The sequence below is a fragment of the Arvicanthis niloticus genome, chromosome 23 (genome assembly GCF_011762505.2).
Source record: "Arvicanthis niloticus isolate mArvNil1 chromosome 23, mArvNil1.pat.X, whole genome shotgun sequence".
In the NCBI taxonomy this organism is placed as follows: Eukaryota; Metazoa; Chordata; class Mammalia; order Rodentia; family Muridae; genus Arvicanthis; species Arvicanthis niloticus.
Genome location: NC_133430.1, coordinates 1655141 through 1673676, shown reverse-complemented (window position 1 = coordinate 1673676; position 18536 = coordinate 1655141). Strand labels below are relative to the sequence as shown.

Below are 18536 nucleotides of genomic sequence, written 5' to 3'. Positions count from 1 at the left end.
ATTACTTTATCAGCATCTCATCCTTATTGACACATAAATAATACCTGGCAATCAATGGTGTCTTATACCCAATGAAATAGGGAAAATAAGTCGTTATTTGTTTCAGTCAGAGTAATAAAGTAGGCAGATGATCCCAGCATGGGCAAACAATATAAAGAAAAGAATTATTGAAATTATGGATTTTTTTTTTTTAACTTTTCAATGTGGCTTACTGTTGAGTCGATATTTCATTGGCCACATTCAATTTGCTCTACAGGAAATAAGAGCTAAAATACAGTGAGTGCCAGAGAAGATCAAAAGTTAAATGTCCTAAACATGACCTTCGCAGAGTAAACTTCCTTATTCTCTAGTATGTTACCCAAACCTCATTATTCCGTGGGCTGAAGACAAAGGGAATGTGACCAACAGGTTAATACTTTACCTGAATCAGAAAAGAATGTTCTCGGCCTTTTCATCTAACAGTCTAAATTATTCACTTTCTTGGGAGCTTCGTTTAACTAACCTTAAATGCAGACTCCAAACCACTGCAGTTGCTGAGACCTTCGCAAAGTAGCGTCCCAAGCCTTCTGTCAAAATCCAGGGTTTTGGACTTGAATTTGAAATAATCACTTTCGAACTCCTGTATCATGCAAAGTAAAGTGTTCGTTTCAGAAGAGGCTCCAGTGTGAAAACGGCAACCATGTAACATTTCCTTGTTTTCCCCAGCCACTCAGTTTATTTTTCTCATAAGGGGATTCCAGAAAAGATCAAGGAGCAGCCATATCTGACTGACTGCACAAGTGGTCACCTTCTACACAGAACACTGCCTGTGTGGCAGGTTACCTATGTTTTCACGAGGCTCAGCTTTCCCAGTGTTACGGCTCCCACGCTTGCATGTGGACATCAGCATACCTGCCTTCTTCCAACTATCTTAATCATAAATAGGGGAGAACAGATTCTCAGAACGTCACCGTTAGAAAGTTAGGTCATTCTTAAGTTCCACAGAAAGCTTTTATTTATTCCTAGGATGGAAAACCTGTACGTGAAAATGCTGTCTTGTGGGGTGAGAACTGGATCTGTGCATCCGTGAGATGCCTTATGAGTGACAGAGGAACTGGAAATAGGCAGATATTTTTTCCAGGTTCTCATTAATATGCAACTGGCGGCTTCCTCCTCATGCATAACCACCCACTCTCATAATTTGAAGGAAGGAAACTGGAGGGAATGACTACAGCTTTGTCTTCACAGTGCCACAGTCGCCTTCAGTAAAGCTGTCCCCGGGGACACAGAGCCTTTCTCATACTCTACAATCAGGATGCCTGAAGCACCCACCCTAGGCTTACACAGTGAGCGTCTTCCCCTGTCCACCAACAAAATCAGCAAATAACAATCCATTGTAACCACATCCACATCTGTTTGGCTCAGGGCTTTACATTAACTCGATCTTTATAACATATGGCCCAAGTTGATATTGCTTTTCCAGTTTGTAAATGGCAAAACAGACCCAGGTAACAAGTGCATTTTTTCTTTTTTCTTTTTTCTTTTTGGCATTCTAAACAAACTCACTGTATGTTATTCCTTTAAGGCTGTGGTTGCAAACTTGCTTCCTCTTCCCATTGACCATTAATGAAAAAGGAAGTTAGGTAGGCATAATTAGTCACTGAATATTTGTTACATTGACCCATTTAGGAAAAATATTAGTTATAGGGGAAGGAGTTTGTTACCTGATATCATTCATTTCTGTCTTCTGTTTAAGACTGTATCTGATCATTCAATTGTAATAGTATATAATATAAATAATATATTATAATATATAATACGGCTATTCATAGAACCCATCCTCTAGCCTCTGGGAGGAAATGCACCCACAATAGTCTCAGCATATCTATGCCCCTAGATTCTATGATGAAATCCAAACAGGGTAGTGACTGCTGTCAGTGACGAGAGGGCAGGTACTCCTGACTGAATGGGGCTTGGACCATCTTCAGGCCTAAGAGAAACTCACATCTATCCTAACACAAGAGGGAAGACATGATGGGTTCTGAGAGCTGAGGGCAGCCCTTGCCCAACCCTGAATCAGCTGATGCCTTGATTTTGGTCTTCCCAGCCAAGTAAGAAATAAATGTCTCCTGTTCACAAGGCACCCGACTCACGTTGTGTTGTTAAAGCAGCGTGAAAATACTGAGCAGGTCTCTTACAAGTTTAACCTCGAGTGGGAATTGCAGCTCAGGTCAGACTTCTGAAGTCTGTGTCACAAACCACGACAGACATTTAGCATCAAGAGGATGGAGCCAGGTTGTCTCCTGAATTCTAGCCAAGCAGCCTTTCTATTCAAGAATCACTGACTTAGAAAAACAACAACAACAACACAATTTCCCAGCAAGCTTTAATAAGCTTCACACATCCCACTTCTCAGGATAGAAACTGAGAGTACACTGTCTGTAATCCTTAACTATTTAACCCTTGGAAAGAATGAACACTATCAGAAGGGGATGACATAGAATCTCCACCCCAGACTCACATACACACATGAACATGTACATGAGCACATGCATACAAGGGTAGATACACACATGCACATATGCACATGCACACACATACATACACATGTGTACACGCATGTGCACATTCATACACACATGAAAAACACAAATGCATGCACATGTACACACATACATGCTCTCTTGCCCTCTCTCTTCTCTACATTACATTCCTAAAAACCAAATTTAGAAATGTCCCTAAGAGACCCATCCCTTAGAAAATCTAGCAGGGAGGGGTTGGAGAAGATAGTTCAGTGAGTCAGATTCTGACTTAGGTCCTTGAGGACCTGAGTTTGATTCCCAGAATCCACTAAAGGATGAACAACAGCCTCTGTCACTCATACACTCATACACATACACACACACACACACACACAAACTTGCATACAAATGAACGCACACTTGATAAAAAGACACTGCTACAGAGAACCCACTGACTTCTCTGTCACGTTGCTATTTTTATAAACCCTAAGAGAAAGACTTGGGAAGCTCCTTTGACTCTTTTGACAAGTGCTAACCATCTTCTCTCATAACTACACCCTGCCATCTCTGTCTCCATCTTTTCCAGCATAACCCTCCCAGCCTCCGTTGCTGTACACCTAGGCTGCAGTTTCCAGTTCTAAACATTCTCCAAGGTGCAGCCTGGATGATCTATGTCACTCCAGGTCAAGCTCCTATAAGTTATCATTTCAATTCATAATCCATTTATTAAAGTAATAACATGGTTCTCAAGGCCCTGCATGGGTGGGACCTAGTGACCCTGGCATTTTCAGTCTATGATATAACTTCCAGGGCCTCTAATCTCCTTTACCAACTTCTCTCTTGCCTCCTTTCTGTTTATGGTACAGATCTCTGTGTATTTTAACCTCTGGAGCAGAACTCCATTTTCATGCTGTATAGTCACCTACCTATATTCTCCTCTGGATTCTGAGTCAAGAAGCCTAATGGCTGGACTTATTTTTCCAGTGATAGTTCCACTATTTCACAGAGTTCCCAGCTCAGAGCTGTTTCTCATCAGTAAGTACATATTGGACAGTAAATGATGAGTTAGTATGACTCAGGAATCATTAATAAAAATGTCTCTATATTCTGGAAAGTACAAAATTGCCTGTATTAGCATCCCGAGATGCTATCAAAAAGTTTTAATTAGAGAAAAGCCATGATTTGACAAGGATGTGAAAGGCTCTCAAGCTGCTCCACGGAGAATAAATTAATGGAGCCAAAACAGGCCAGAGGGAGCAACTTGAAGGCAAATTCAACAGTGCAGATGAGAAATGAGCCATGGATGTACTTCAAACTTAGAGGAACTGTTGTGAGAAGAGTGAAGTTAAAGATCGCTCTGAGCACTTCCCCTACGAAGTCAACTGTGGCATCTGAAGAGCTGAGGAGTGAAATGGGGGATAGGCAGTCAGGAGTGAAATGGGGGATAGGCAGACTTAGTTCTGAACAGGTTAATTTTAAGCCATCCATTGAATTCCCAGGGGAGATCCTGATCGGGCAGTAGAATATGCTGTGTTCAGGACTTGAAGAAATTGCTTACTGTGAAGTATCCTGTGCTTAAGGTTTTTGAGGAGTTCTTTACCTTCTCTGATTCTGCCCTTCCAATGGGGCTTAGGGGAGGGGGAGAGGCATGAATGGACATTAAACTTGATCATGGGTTTTTGGGTGATTAGCATGAACCCCCTCATACTCACACCCACACTTCAGTTATTTTTAAGTCTCCAATCCTATACAACTGACATCCTACAGCTCAGGTGTTGGACAGTTAGATCTTGGCCCGTTTGTTCCTTGTATCTGTTACTTTGTATCCTTTACTAAGAGAGTTAAATTGTAAGTTACAGTATCAGTTTCAAATTCGCACCAAATACTGAACCTGCTTTACACCCCTAGGTCAAATCCCCTTTGGTATGGTCTGTGTAGCGGTTTGACTGTAGATTGAGACAGCCATTGTGGGAACAAGTGCCAGGTTCCTAAATGTGAAAATAGAACAACAACAGAACCCGGTGTTCTTCTGAGTCTACCTTCAACCGAGATAAAATCGCCTCAGTAAGATAGCTGTAGCGAGCTGAGGGCAAGTAACTCACACTCTAGGATAAGCAATTATGTAAGTGGAGGTTAGTACGTGAATGGGCCAATTGATCTCTCTCTCTCTCTCTCTCTCTCTCTCTCTCTCTCTCTCTCTCACACACACACACACACACACACAGAGAGAGAGAGAGAGAGAGAGAGAGAGAGAGAGAGAGAGAATTCATTCAAAAAGGAATGTTAACTCTGCTCAGAAAAAGGAAATGTATCATTTGTCATGACTTAGACACCCCCGGGGGACACCGTGCAAGTAAAATGAGTCAAGCTCAGAAGAAAACTACTGTGTGATCTTGCTGTACTGCATGTGAATGTGAGGTTACGGTGGGAAGGTGGGGGGTGGGAAATTTTGGGAGGTCAGAGGATACAACATCACAGCTACACAAAAGCTCAGATATACAGGGTAAACAAGCCCAGAGCGCTCAAGATGCGAGAGATACACATAGCAAAATCATAGCTGGGATTTTTAAACCAGATCTTAGCTGTTCTTGTCATGCTCAGAATAACTATGTAGGAAGAAAGGAAAGCTAATTTATTTTACTGGATGAGCTTTAGACGATCTGTGTCTTATAAGGCTTTGGTGCAAACTGTACGTATAGTTTTATATTTACAAATAAAAATAAGACTACAATCATAAAGAATAACTCCTTCTATGGACTTAGAGAATCTTTTCGATGAAAATGTGATGTGTATATTTATGACAAAGAGCACACTGTGTGAATTCACTGAGTTCAGGCACTGGGTAGTGCACAGCAACTCCCTTGGGACCCGAGAAATGGTTCCCTTTCCTCTGCTCAGGGCAGACTCTACAGATTCCATTCTGGTTTGGGTGGGTACTCTCTACGATCTTTAGATGTCTACAACTCTGTAGCCATCATTTTTTTTTTATTTCTACTAATGCTAACTTTCCTTTGTATTATTTGAAGATATTTTAGAGAACGTTGCCTTTTCAACACACCACATTTTGGCGTCACCCACTTCTCCTTGCTTTGGTGCTCTTCCTCCAGCTGCTCCTTGGGTTTCCAGTGAAGTTGTACCCTAATAAGCTAACCATTCATTTAAAAGCTGAAGTAAAACGGTTTTAAGACACCCCGGGGTACACCGTGTGCTGGTCACTGCCCTTGCTGCTGACAGAAACCATGGCCGATGTACTGCTCAGAAACATGAGAGTGAAACTTGGGACACACAGCTAGCCTGGGAGAAGGACAAAGTTCAAAATGTGATGCATACCTACTGAGTGCCTGTTGATTTCTCCACATTAGAAGGTCAAAAATTGAGCTGAGCTGAGTGGTGTGGCTTACAGTACCCCAATACTCACAAAGTAAAGGCCGGATGATGAGGAGTTCAAACATCAGCTCCAAGACCCTATCTTATGCATACATAATCCCCCCCCCCACACACACAATGCATACCATAGCACACACACATAATACATACACACCATAAATAATGTACACCATACATAATACACACATACCATACATACCATACCACATACACAAATATAAACATACACTATACATATAACACTATATATACATATACCACATATACATACCATATATACCATATCACACATACACACTAAAATACACACACACATATACACACATACTACACAAACACCATATACACCACACCACACACACAAATACACACATACAAAACTACATACCATACATACCATACCACATCCCTCACTCCTCTCCAAACCCATACATATCCATACCATACCCATACATCCATACATAGCACATACACACACACAATAAGTTGAAACATGTCAAGGTTTTTGGTGACTGCTGTTCCTATTGTATTTTTGCAAAAAAAAAAAAAAAAAAAAAAAAAAAAGGAGCGAGGCAGTGGTGGTTCACAAGAGGCAGGGGTAGGTTGATCTCTGTGAGTTCAAGTCCAGCCTGGTCTACAGATGAGTTCCATGACTGCCAGAATGACAAAGAGATACCCCTGTCTCAAAAACAAGCAAGCAAACAAACAGGTTCTTTTTCTAGAGCCTACCACCACCCCTTCTCATTCTGATCCTTTCACTGAGGAGTGGCCATATTGCTCAGTGACAGAGCCCTGCATAGATTCCCTCTTGAATTCAGGGGACTCTGTCTTCCTGCTTTCCTCTTACTGCTGTCAAAGATATGCCTATCTGATTTTAATTCCTTTAGGAGAGCTTGGTGGTTCCTGTTCCATGAGACCTAGAGCAGCTGTTACCACTGTAGCTCTCAGTTGGTGCTAATCTAGCCCTTCACAACCTTGTTTTCTGTTTCTCAGCTATGGAGAGGGCGGGGTGGGGGTGGGGCACTAGGTAAGCTTTCCAGCTCTGCAACTTTGGGTCACTGTTTTGCTTCTCTGCAGCTTGGAGCATGTGCTTAGCATTCCTGTTTCCTCAGTCAGATTGATGCCTTGTCAGGAAGAAACCCCTCTTCTGCAATTTTCCTTGCTGTGAAGTTCACTTTACTGGATACTGTTGTAGTCCTTACTAATTTCCTTTGATTAATGTTTGCATCATATACCTAATAACTTATAATAGGCTTGCATGGTTGTATTTGGGGGGTGGGAGAGCATGCACTAGGTCCCATGTTTTAACTCCCCCATCAATCTGTCTTTGAATTGGTATATTTAAAACACTTGCATCTAATATGATTATTTGTATACTAGGGCCTGCTATTTTTTTTCCAGTTTGTGCTCTATGTTTCCCTGCCTCTTTATAATTATTTGTGCATTTAAAAATTATATTGGGTATATTTATACAGTTTCAAGTGTATTGTTTTGCCACTCTCCTGGTGTTCTACTATAGAGATGTTATTACACATAAAGCAATTTTCACTGTGTAATACAACTTCACAAGTCCAGAGAAATACAAAAGCTTACTTCCTGTGAAAAAAACATCATGAAAAACTCACAAGAGAAATTAATAATGTCATATGCCTTTAATCCCAGCACTTAGGAGATAGAGCCAGGCATTTCTCTGTGAGTTTGAGGTCAGCCTGGTCTGCAGAGCAAGTTCTAGAACAGCCAGGGCTACACAGAGTAGCCCTGTCTTGAGAAAGGAGGAGGAAGAGGAGGAAGAAGATGAAGAGGAGAAGAGGAAGGGTGAGGAGGAGGAGGAAGACAGACTGACTGGCTGACTAGTGGCAGAGATAAACTTCCAACATGATCTAACTCAGAACATGTAATAGATGTGCTAAAATGGATTTTTAAAGCTACAGATACCTTAAAAAATGTTAAAAAATTCAAATGGTTATTCCATTTCCACATCTCAGGATAATAAAGATCAAAGCAGACATGAAAATCAACACAGATTAATCAAGAAAATGAAATGCTGATTCTTTAAAATACAGTTTAGTTACATTAAATAAAAATTATCTAAATACACTAATTCAAAAAATTGACAATTTTTTTTGCCATATTGTCATGCAAATTCATGGTAGGTAAACAGAAAAGAACTATTTCATGCCTCTTATCTAGAAAATGAAAAGACCACGAGATAGGTTATTTAAAATATAGGTTGTACATGGAGTATGCCGTTAGGCATGGTTGCTCACGTGTCTAGCCTCAGCCAACACTTGAGAGGTAAAGGCAGGTAAATCTCTTTGAGTTTGAGGTCAGCCTGGTCTATAAAATGAGACCCTGTCTCAAAAAAAAGTCAATTTGTCAGTCAATCAATCAAGCAACCAATCAATTTCCCAACAAACAAAAGCTCAGGTACAAGTAGTTTTACTAGTGATTCTATGAGTATTTGAAGAAGAATTAAGATTAATCCTTCTCAAACTTTTCCAAAATACTTAGGAAGGAGGACTTGTTGACTTGCTCTATGAGGGAAGCATTGCTCTGATAACAAAGTCAGGTAAAGATACTTCAAGGAGAGAAAACTTTAGACCGACGTTCCTTATGAATGGTGAGACAACATGCAAACAGAATTCAGAACTATATGAGAATTATTATAAACAGTGGTCAAGGGAAATATTCCATAATATCAGGGTGGTTTCATACACACAAAAGAAAAAAAAAAAAACCCTACAATATACCACATTAACAAAATATCAGTGGGGATTGAACCTCCCATGATCTCAACTAACGCAGAAGGAGCTTAACAGTATTCAATGTTCTCTCATGAGAAAAATATTCATTGAACTAAGAATGGAAGGAACTAAAGATCCAGCATGACAAGGGCCCCCTGTGGTCACTGAGTGGTTAGCCGCCTCTCCAAAGATGAAGGGGTAAGTGCTTCCCTCTCTCACCAGAGCGATTACGCATGCCCATTCACAGGTGACATGATTTTATCTAAAGATTGCATACCTAAGAAATGAGACTAATAAACAAACTTAACAAGGTTGCAGGTAAGAAATCAATACATAAGTCAGCTGTGGGCTGGAGAGAGTGCAGCCAGTACATAGGGTTTTTGGCAGAAGCATTGGGATCAGTGTTCCATCCCTAGAGCCTGAATGAATAGAGTCAATGTGCTGCCACTTGCTTTTAATCCAGGAGGATACTGGGGAACAGCTTTGGAGGTTGATCCTTGACCTCTCTCAATATGGATGTGCTCCTACACAGACAAGACACGTACATGTATGTACCTAGGGAGAAAAAACCCATTTGCATTTGTGTATACTGGCAATGAACATCCCTAAAAAAAGAAAACAATGCCATCTATAATACTATTAAAAAGAATAAAATGCTTTACAATAAGATTGACCTGGAGCTGCTATCCTAGGGGGACCTCCATTCTCCCTGACCTCTGTGCTCACCTTCAGCAGACCTATGGAACCTGAACCATACAGGTAAGCTTCCCTTCCCCCACCCATCTTACAAGCTGGTTGACTGCTCTGGAGCAAGGCAAGCTGCTCTAAGCAGCCTGCTAAACCAGGGGGACCTCCATTCTCCTGCCATCTCTCCACCCACCTTCAACAGACCTGTGGCTCCTAAACCTTACAGACCTGTGGATCTTGAACTATAGATACCTGCAGATACAGAACCATACAACCCAAGGACACCCAACAGAGGCCTGCCATACTAGGACCATCCAGGTTAATTCAGTACTACAAGAACCAAAGACATCCAGATGGCTAAAGGCCCTCAAAAGAACACAATCAACAAAAGCTAGGGCAATATGACACCTTCATAGACAGCTACCCTACTACAGCAAGCCCTGGGTATCCAAACACAACTGAAGCACAAGAAAAATGACCTTAAATCCAATCTTATAAAGATGATAAAGGCCTTTAAATAGGAAATGAATAAGTCTCTTAAAGAAATACAGGAAAATGCAATCCGTCAGGCAGAGGTCTTTAAAGAGGAAACAAATAAATCCCTTGAAGATATAGGAAAATACGATTAAACAGATGAAGGAAATAAATAAAACTGTGCAACACCTGAAAGTAGAAATAGAAGCAATAAAGAAAACACAAACTAAGGGAATCCTGGAGTTAGAAAACCTAGAGGAAAGAACAGGAACAAAAGATGCAAGCAACACCAACAGAATACAGGAGATAGAAGAAAGACTCTCAGGTGTAGAAGATACAATAGGAGACATTGATATCAGTCAAAGAAAATGTTAAATCTAAAAAGTTCCTGGCACAATGCATCCAGGAAATCTGGGATACCATGCATGAAAAGATCTAACCTAAGAATAATAGGAATAGAAAATGGTGTAGAGTCCCAAAGCCCAGAAAATATTCTCAACAAAATCATAGAAAAGAACTTTCCCAATCTAAAGAAAGAGATGCCTATAAACATACAAGAAGCTTATAGAATACCAATTAGGCTGGACCAGAAAAGAAAATTCTCCCACCACATAATAATCAAAACACAAAATCTATAGGAAAAAAAAAAAGAATATTAAAAGCAGCAAGAAAAAAAGGTCAGGTAACATACAAAGGCAGGTCTATCAGAATTACAACTGACTTCTCAACAGAGACTCTAAAAGCTAGAAGGGCCTGGACAGATATCTTGAAACTTCTAAAAAAAAAAAAAAAAAAAAAAAACAAAAAACAAAAACCAAAAAAAAAACAAAAAAAAAAATCCAAAATAAAAGACAAAACAAACAAAAAACCCCACAGATATCAATCTAGACTATTATACACAGCAAAACTCTCAATCACCATTGATGAAGAAAACAAGATATTTCCAGACAAATCCAAATTCAAACAATATTTATCCACAAATCCAGCCCAAGAGAAAATACTAGAAGAAAAACTACAACCCAAGGAGGATACCTATATCCAAGAAAATACAGGAAATAAGTAATTCCATAGCAGCCAAAACAAGGGAAGAGCACGTGCACATGCGCACACACACACACACACACACACACACACCACCAACATCAAAATAACAAGAAATAGCAATCATTAATATCTCTTAACACCAATGGACTCAGTTCCCCCAATAAAAAGCCACAGGCTCACAGAATGGATATGAAAACAGGATCCATCATTCTTCTACATACAAGAAGCATAGCATACCTCAGCAATAAAGATAGACATTACCTCAGAAAAAAAAAAGGCTGGAAAAAAATTTTCCAAGCAAATGGACCCAAGAAACAAGATGAAGTAGCCATTCTAATGTGTAATCAAATAGACTTCCAACCAAAATTAATCAAAAGAGACAGGAAAGAGCATTTCATACTCACCAAAGGAAAAATCTACCAAGATGATATCTCAATTCTGAACATCTATGCCCCAAACACAAAGATACCCACATTTGTAAAAACATATTGCTAAAGCATAAATCTCACATCCAACCCAAAACATTTATAGTGGGAGATTTCAACACCCTACGCTCACCAATTAACTGGTCATCCAGACAAAAACTAAACAGAGAAATAATGAAACTAACAAACATGAAATGAATGGACCTAACAGACATCTTCAGAATATTTCACTTAAACACAAAAGAATATACCTTCTTCTCAGCATCTCATGGATCCTTCTCCAAAATTGACCATATAGTTGGTTACAAATCAATCCTCAATAGATACAAGAAAATTGAAATAATGCCTTGTATATTTTCAGACCACCATGGATTAAAGCTGGCCTTCAACAACAGAAACACCACTAAGCCTACACACCCATGGAAATTGAACAACTCCCTACTCAATGATCACTGTGTCAGAGAAGAAATAAAGAAAGAAATGAAAGACTTTCTAGAATTCAATGAAAATGAAGGCACAACATTCCCAAACTTATGGGACACAATGAAGGCAGGACTAAGAGGAAAGTTCATAGCACTACGTGCCTCCATAATGAAATTAGAAAGTTCTCATACCATCTATTTAAAAGCATACCTGAAAGTTCTAGAGAAGAAGAAGAAGAAGAAGAAGAAGAAGAAGAAGAAGAAGAAGAAGAAGAAGAAGAAGAAGAAGAAGAAGAAGAAGCAGCAGCAGCAGCAGCAATCACACCAAAATGGAGTATAAGTCAGGAAATAATCAAAATCATGACTGAAATCAATGTTAGAAACAAAGAAAATAATACAAAGAATCAATGAAACCAAGAGAAGGTTCTTTGAGAAAATCAAGAAGATAGACAAACCTTTAGCCAAACTAACCAAGAGACATAGACAGTATCCAAATAAACAAAATCAGAAATAAAAAGTGAGATATAACGAACAGACACTGAGGAAATTCAAAGAATCATTAGGTCTTACTTCCAAAGCCTGTTATTCCACAAAATTGGAAAATCTTAATGAAATGGATGGTTTTCTAGACAAATACCACTTACCAAAGTTAAATCAAGATCAGGTAAACTATTTAAACAGCCCTAAAACTCCTAAAGAAATAGAAGCAGTCATTAAAAGTCTCCCAACCAAAAAAAAAAGTCTAGGGCCAGATGGTTTAATGCAGATTTCTACTAGACTTTCAAAGAAAAGCTAATACCAATACTCAAACTACTCCATGAAATAGAATCAGAAGGAACACTACCAAACTCATTCTATGAGGCCAGTCACCCTGATACCTGAACCACCCAAAGATTCAACAAAGAAAGGGAAATTCAGACCGATTTCTCTTATGAACACTGATGCAAAAAAAAAAAAAAAAAAAAAAAAACCAAAAAAACAAAAAAAAAAAAAAACAAACAAAAAAAAACAAAAAAAAAAAAAAAAAAAAAAACTCAACAAAATACTCAACCAAATCCAGGAACACACCAAAAACATCATCCATCATGATCGAATAGGCTTCATCCCAGGGATTCAGGAATGGTTCAATATACAAAAATCCATCAATACAATTCACCATATAAACAAATTGAGAGGGAAAAAACCCACATGATCATTTCATTAGATACTGAAAAGCCTTTGACAAAATCTAACATCTCATCATGTTAAAAGTACTAGAGAGATCAGGTATACAAGGTTCATACCTAAACATAACCAAAGCACTATACAACAAGCCAATAGCCAACATCAAGCTAAATGGAAACTTAAAGCAATTACACTAAAATCAGAGACACAAAAAGGCTGTCCACTTCCTCCCTGTCTATAGTACTTGAAGTTCTAGCCTGAACAATAAAACAACTAAAGGAGATCAAGGGGATACAAATCAAAAAGGAAGAAGTCGAAGTATCACTATTTGTGGATGATATGATAGTATACATAAGAGACCCCAGAAATTCCACCAAATAACCACAGCTCAGGAACAGCTTCAGCAGAGTGCCTGGATACAAAACTAACTCAAAGAAATCAGTGGCTCTTCTTTATACAAATGACAGACTGGCTCAGAAAGAAATTAGGGAAAGAATAACCTTTACAGTAGCCACAAATGATATAAAATATCTTGGTGTAACTCTAACCAAGCAAGTGAAAGATCTTTAAGTCCCTGAAGAAAGAAATTGAATAAGATATCAGAAGATGGAAAGATCTCTCATGCTCATGGATAGGCACAAACGGTCATCTTACCAAAATCAATCTACAGATTCAATGCAATCCACATCAAAATTCCAACACAATTCTTTACAGACCTTGAAAGAGCAATTCTCAACGTCACATGGAAAGACAAAAAACCCAGAATATCAAACAATCTGAACAATAAAAGAACTTAGGGATAAATCACCATCCCTAACCTCAAGCTGGACTACAGAACAATAGTAGTAAAAACTGAATGGTATTGGTATAGTGAAATCAAACAGAAGACCAAAAAATAAACCCACACACTATGGACACTTGAGTTTTTATAAAGAAGCCAAAACCATACAATGGAAAAAAGAAAGCATCTTCAACAAATGGTGCTGGTCTAACTGGAGGTCTACATGTAGAAGAATAAAAATATATCCATATTTATCGCACTGCACACAACTCAAGTCCAAATGGATCAAGAACTTCAACATAAAACCAGATACACAAATCTCATAGAAGAGTAAGTGGGAAATATCCACGAACACATTGGTACAGGAGACAATTTCCCTAACAGAGCACTTGTAAGCTGCTGACCTGACGGCTGACTAAAGGGAGCCACAGATCTGTCGGCTGAGTAAAGCAGTGCCACCGACTCAAAGCGGCTGACAGCGCTGCCTGCTGCTTTGACTCACATTCACACGTGCCAGCCGCTCTGACGCACAAGATGGCGCCTGCTTAGGCTCTGGTAGTAACTACCAGTGCACTGCTCAGGAATTTGGCTCCAGCTCCTCCCAAACGGGGCATGCAAATGAGGTACCACTAGGGTACCACGAACCTGACCAATCACCCCCTCCCAGGCGGGGTATGCTGAGGTGTATGCTAATGAAGCACTGCAAATGGACCAATCGTGCACCTCCATGCGCTTTGCCCTGCCCAGGGCTGAGGGTATATAAACAGCCCATTCTGGGCATTCAAGGTCTCTCCCAGAAATCTAAAAGAGCGCTTCTACAATAAAGGCTGTTGAGAAGGATCCGGTTTGTCACATCTTCCTTGCTGATCTAGTGGGGGCTCAGACTCTAAGATCTGATTAATGGGACCATGATTAATGGGACCTCATGAAACTGCAAATCTTCTATAAGGTGAAGGATACTGTCAATAGCAGCCTTCAGATTGGGAAAGCATCTTCACCAACTCTGCATCTGACAGAAGACCAATATTCAAAACTTATAAAGAACCCAAGAAGTTAAATACCAACAACCTAGATAGCCTTATTTAAAAAATGGGGCACAGAGCAAAACAAAAATTCTCAACAAGGGAATCTCACATGGCTGAGAAGCACTTATAGAAGTGTTCAAAATCCTTAGTCATCAAGGAAATGAAAATCAAAACAACCCTGAGATTCCATCTTACCCCTATCAGAATATCTAAGATCAGAAACTCAAGAGACAGCACATGCTGGTGAGGATGTGGAGCAAAGGGAACACTTCTCCATTGCTGGTGGGATTACAAACTTGCACAACCGCTTTGGAAATCAATTTAGCCATTCCTCAGAAAAATTTAGCCATTCCGCAGAAAAATGGGAATAGTTCTACCTCAAGACCCAGCTATACAACTCCTGGGTATATACCCAAAAGATGCTCTGCCATACCACAAGGACACATGCAAGGACACATGCACACACAAGTTCATAGCAGCTTTATTTGTAATAGCCAGAAACTGGAAACAACCTAGATATCCCTCAACTGAAGAAAATATGGTACATCTACACAATGGAATACCATTCATCTATTAAAAAACAAAGACATCCTGAATGTTGTAGGCAAATGGATGGGTCTTAAGAATATTATCCTGGGTGAGGTAATCTAGTCCCCAAAGGACACGCATGGTATGTACTCAATTATAAATAGATATTATCCATAAAATACAGGATACCAATGCTATACTCCACAGGCCCAAAGAAACTAAACAAGAAGGAAGGTGTTTTCTTCTAGTAATTGTACAGTTTTCATGGATATAACTAAGGCTTTAGTCTACTTCATTTTAAGTGCAAGAAGGGTGGGTCCAAGTTGACCCTTTTACAAATGTTGAATCTTCCTAGAAGCATTTGTTGAATAGACTGTTCTTGCCCTGTTGAATGCTTCCACATCCTTATGGACAATGATTTGATTGTATATATGAGGGTTTATGTCTAGGCTTTCTATGCTATTTCCTTGATCTGTATGTCAGCATTACACTGTTATCAATGTTGTATATTTGCAAATTTTGTCACTAGAAAGTATGAGCCTATTAACTTTGGAAAGATAGAACCATTTGCAAAAGGGTCACTTGAATCCTTTGTGCACTTAAAAAGCAATTCAAAGCAGATTAAAGCCTTAGTTATATCCATGAAAACCATACAATTTCCAGAAGAAAACGCTGGAGAAATGGCCATGACATTGGACTGGGCAGTGCTTCTTAATCTCAACTCTTCCATTTATAGTATAACTGTCTTAAATATTTCCTCTACATACAGTTAGAAATGGTGTTGGGTTCAGTCCACGAGGCCCTGGTTCAATCTCTAGCACACACATGAAACCAAAGCAGTGATCATGTTTTGCTTCCACTCTCAAAAGTAACATAGAAGGCTGAGGAGGAAGAATTCCTATTATAACACACACTATGCCCACCTGTCTACTAGATCCTCTCTGGTATCCAAGGCCCCTTCTTTATCACTTCCTTTCTATGTCAAATTTTTTTCTTTAATCATTTTCTTAAGATCAGCCTACAAATATATTCTTTTAGTTTTTGTGCATCTGATTATCTCTTCTCCCTGAGGGTGGAGAATTCTAGACTTACAGTTTTCTCAGAACCTATTTTGCCCATTAAATTCTGCCATCTGTGGTTTCTGGTAAGAAATCTACCAATCGAATTGTATTTTCCCTGTAGGTAAAAAGTCATTTCTCTCTCGATTTGAATTTTTTAACTTGATTTGAAAGATGGGCACAGTAATACACTCATGTAAGCCCATCACTTGAGGAACCTGGTATCAGAGAGTCACTAGGGCTCAGGACCTTGTAACCACAGTGCAGTCTGATGGGACAGCCCAGAAACTCGAACTCAAAAATAAAGCAGTCATTGTCAGATGGTTCCAATATCCCCATCAGCTCAGTAATGCTCATTTTCTCAGGTGAGACCTCCCCAGATCATGGTACAGTATGTGCTCACCAACTGATATTGAACATTACCAATTGTTCAGATTCTGGACCTCCATTTCTGTCAGACAGACACAGGTCTGGATCCTCCTAATACATAGCCATGCCATGAGATCCAACTCCCTGTGTAGGCCCAGGGAATGCCACATGCTGATATCAGGCTTTGTTACCACTCAGCCATCGTGAAAGTCTTCAGTCTCAACAAGGCTTCCGGAATCTAACACCACCCCTGTAACATGAAGATCTACCAGGTAAGGCAAAAAATTCAGATTTTCATGTGACCTCCGTCACCACTACAGAGAGGAGGGTTCTCTCCTGGCTAGCAGGCATGAAGACTGTGTGGCTTCTTCTTAGCCACCTCTGACACCACCCAGCAGGGGTGAAGGGTGGGACACTAGATTTCCAAGTGAGTAGAAGTTTAAAGTTCTTACCCAGACTTCCTGGCATAGTCATGGTGTGGCATAGCTGTTTCTTTGGTATTTGGCGGAGTATAAATGTACTAACTTTTCTGCCTTGCTGGGGAATCTTCTTGGTCCCTTGGCTAAAATGCAGTCAGGTTTTTAAAGAGGTCCATGGCATGTGCTACTGGCATTTCAAGTTGCTGATATATTTGTTTCCAACTCTGAATTATTTTTCATAATAGAAAAACCCAAGAAATTTACTTCCATATTGTTTCATGGGTTTCTGAAGTTCTTAGCGGGTCTGATTTCTTGTGTGTATGTGCACGTGCATGTAATGACTAGGATCTTAGTTGTTTTTTAACATCAGGATGACTAAAAAGCACACTCAAACCTTTCTACGAGCAGAAATTTCTAGCTAAATTGTTGAATAACTCTACCTACTACTCTAAATAATAGTTTAAAATAACACAAGCTAGTCAATAAATTCTACAATTTGTTGAATAGTGTGCAATGGTGGGAAAAAAATAAAAGCAGAAACATAATTATAACAACACACAAAGAATGCCAAAATACAGTTAGGAGCAAGGTGGTTATGCTGTGCGTGCGTTTAAGGCTCTTTGTGCCAAAACAGGAGCAGAAGGACGAACAACACAGGTGTGTCAGGATTAACACAAATTGTGTCTGGATGAACACAGATTGTGTCAGGATGAATACAGATGTGTGTCAGCATGAATACAGATATGTCAGGCTAAAATTTGTATAAATTAGAAGGCACGGCAGAGTAATAACGGCAAAAGAATAGCTTAATTTCTTGGTTAGTTTTATCTCAACTTGACACAGCTAGAGTAATTTTGAAGGAGAGATCCTCTACAGAGAAAATGCCCCCACCAAACTGACAAGCCTGTGGGCCATTTTCTTGATTGATGATTGATTTGGGAGGGCTTAGCTCACTGCAGTGGGGCCACATCTGAGCTGGTGGCCCCAGGCAATATAAGAAAGCAGGCTGAGCAATCCCTGAGGAGCGAGCCAGGAAACAGTATTCCTCCATGGCTAAAGAAGGTCATGCAGGAGGACCGACTACCACTGAAGGCCTTTTGAAAAGCCATATGGAATTCTACTACCATAGAATCTTCCTACATTATACACATTCTAAAGTATACACATATTTGAAAGGAATTTAAACTGAGTCATCATATGATGAAAAAGACATGCCTGCACATATGTCTGTGCACCGTATGCATGTAGTACATGAAGGCCAGAAAACAGAGTCAGAACCCTTAGGATTAGAACTACAAATGGGCTATGAGTTGCTCTGTGGGCAGTGGGAATCAAGCTTGGGTTCTCTGGAAGAACAAACAGTGCTCTTATCCAGTTGGAATAACTCTCCAGCCTCTTAAAGGATCCTTTAAAGATATAGATAGATAGATAGATAGATAGATAGATAGATAGATAGATAGATAGATAGATGCAATATGGTGAGAAAATAAAACTAATCAAGACACACC

At 39.6% G+C, this 18536-nt stretch overlaps 1 protein-coding gene across 5 annotated transcripts in view; it reads right to left on the bottom strand.

Moving 5' to 3' along the window:
• Dnah11 (dynein axonemal heavy chain 11) overlaps positions 1–18536 on the bottom strand; it is a 290461-nt gene that overhangs the window by 248389 nt on the left and 23536 nt on the right. For all 5 annotated transcript variants that reach the window (XM_076920922.1, XM_076920924.1, XM_076920923.1 and 2 more), the window contains exon 9: positions 503–619. In XM_076920922.1, coding sequence (XP_076777037.1) covers positions 503–619 — 117 coding nt within the window. The remainder of the gene's footprint in view (positions 1–502; positions 620–18536) is intronic.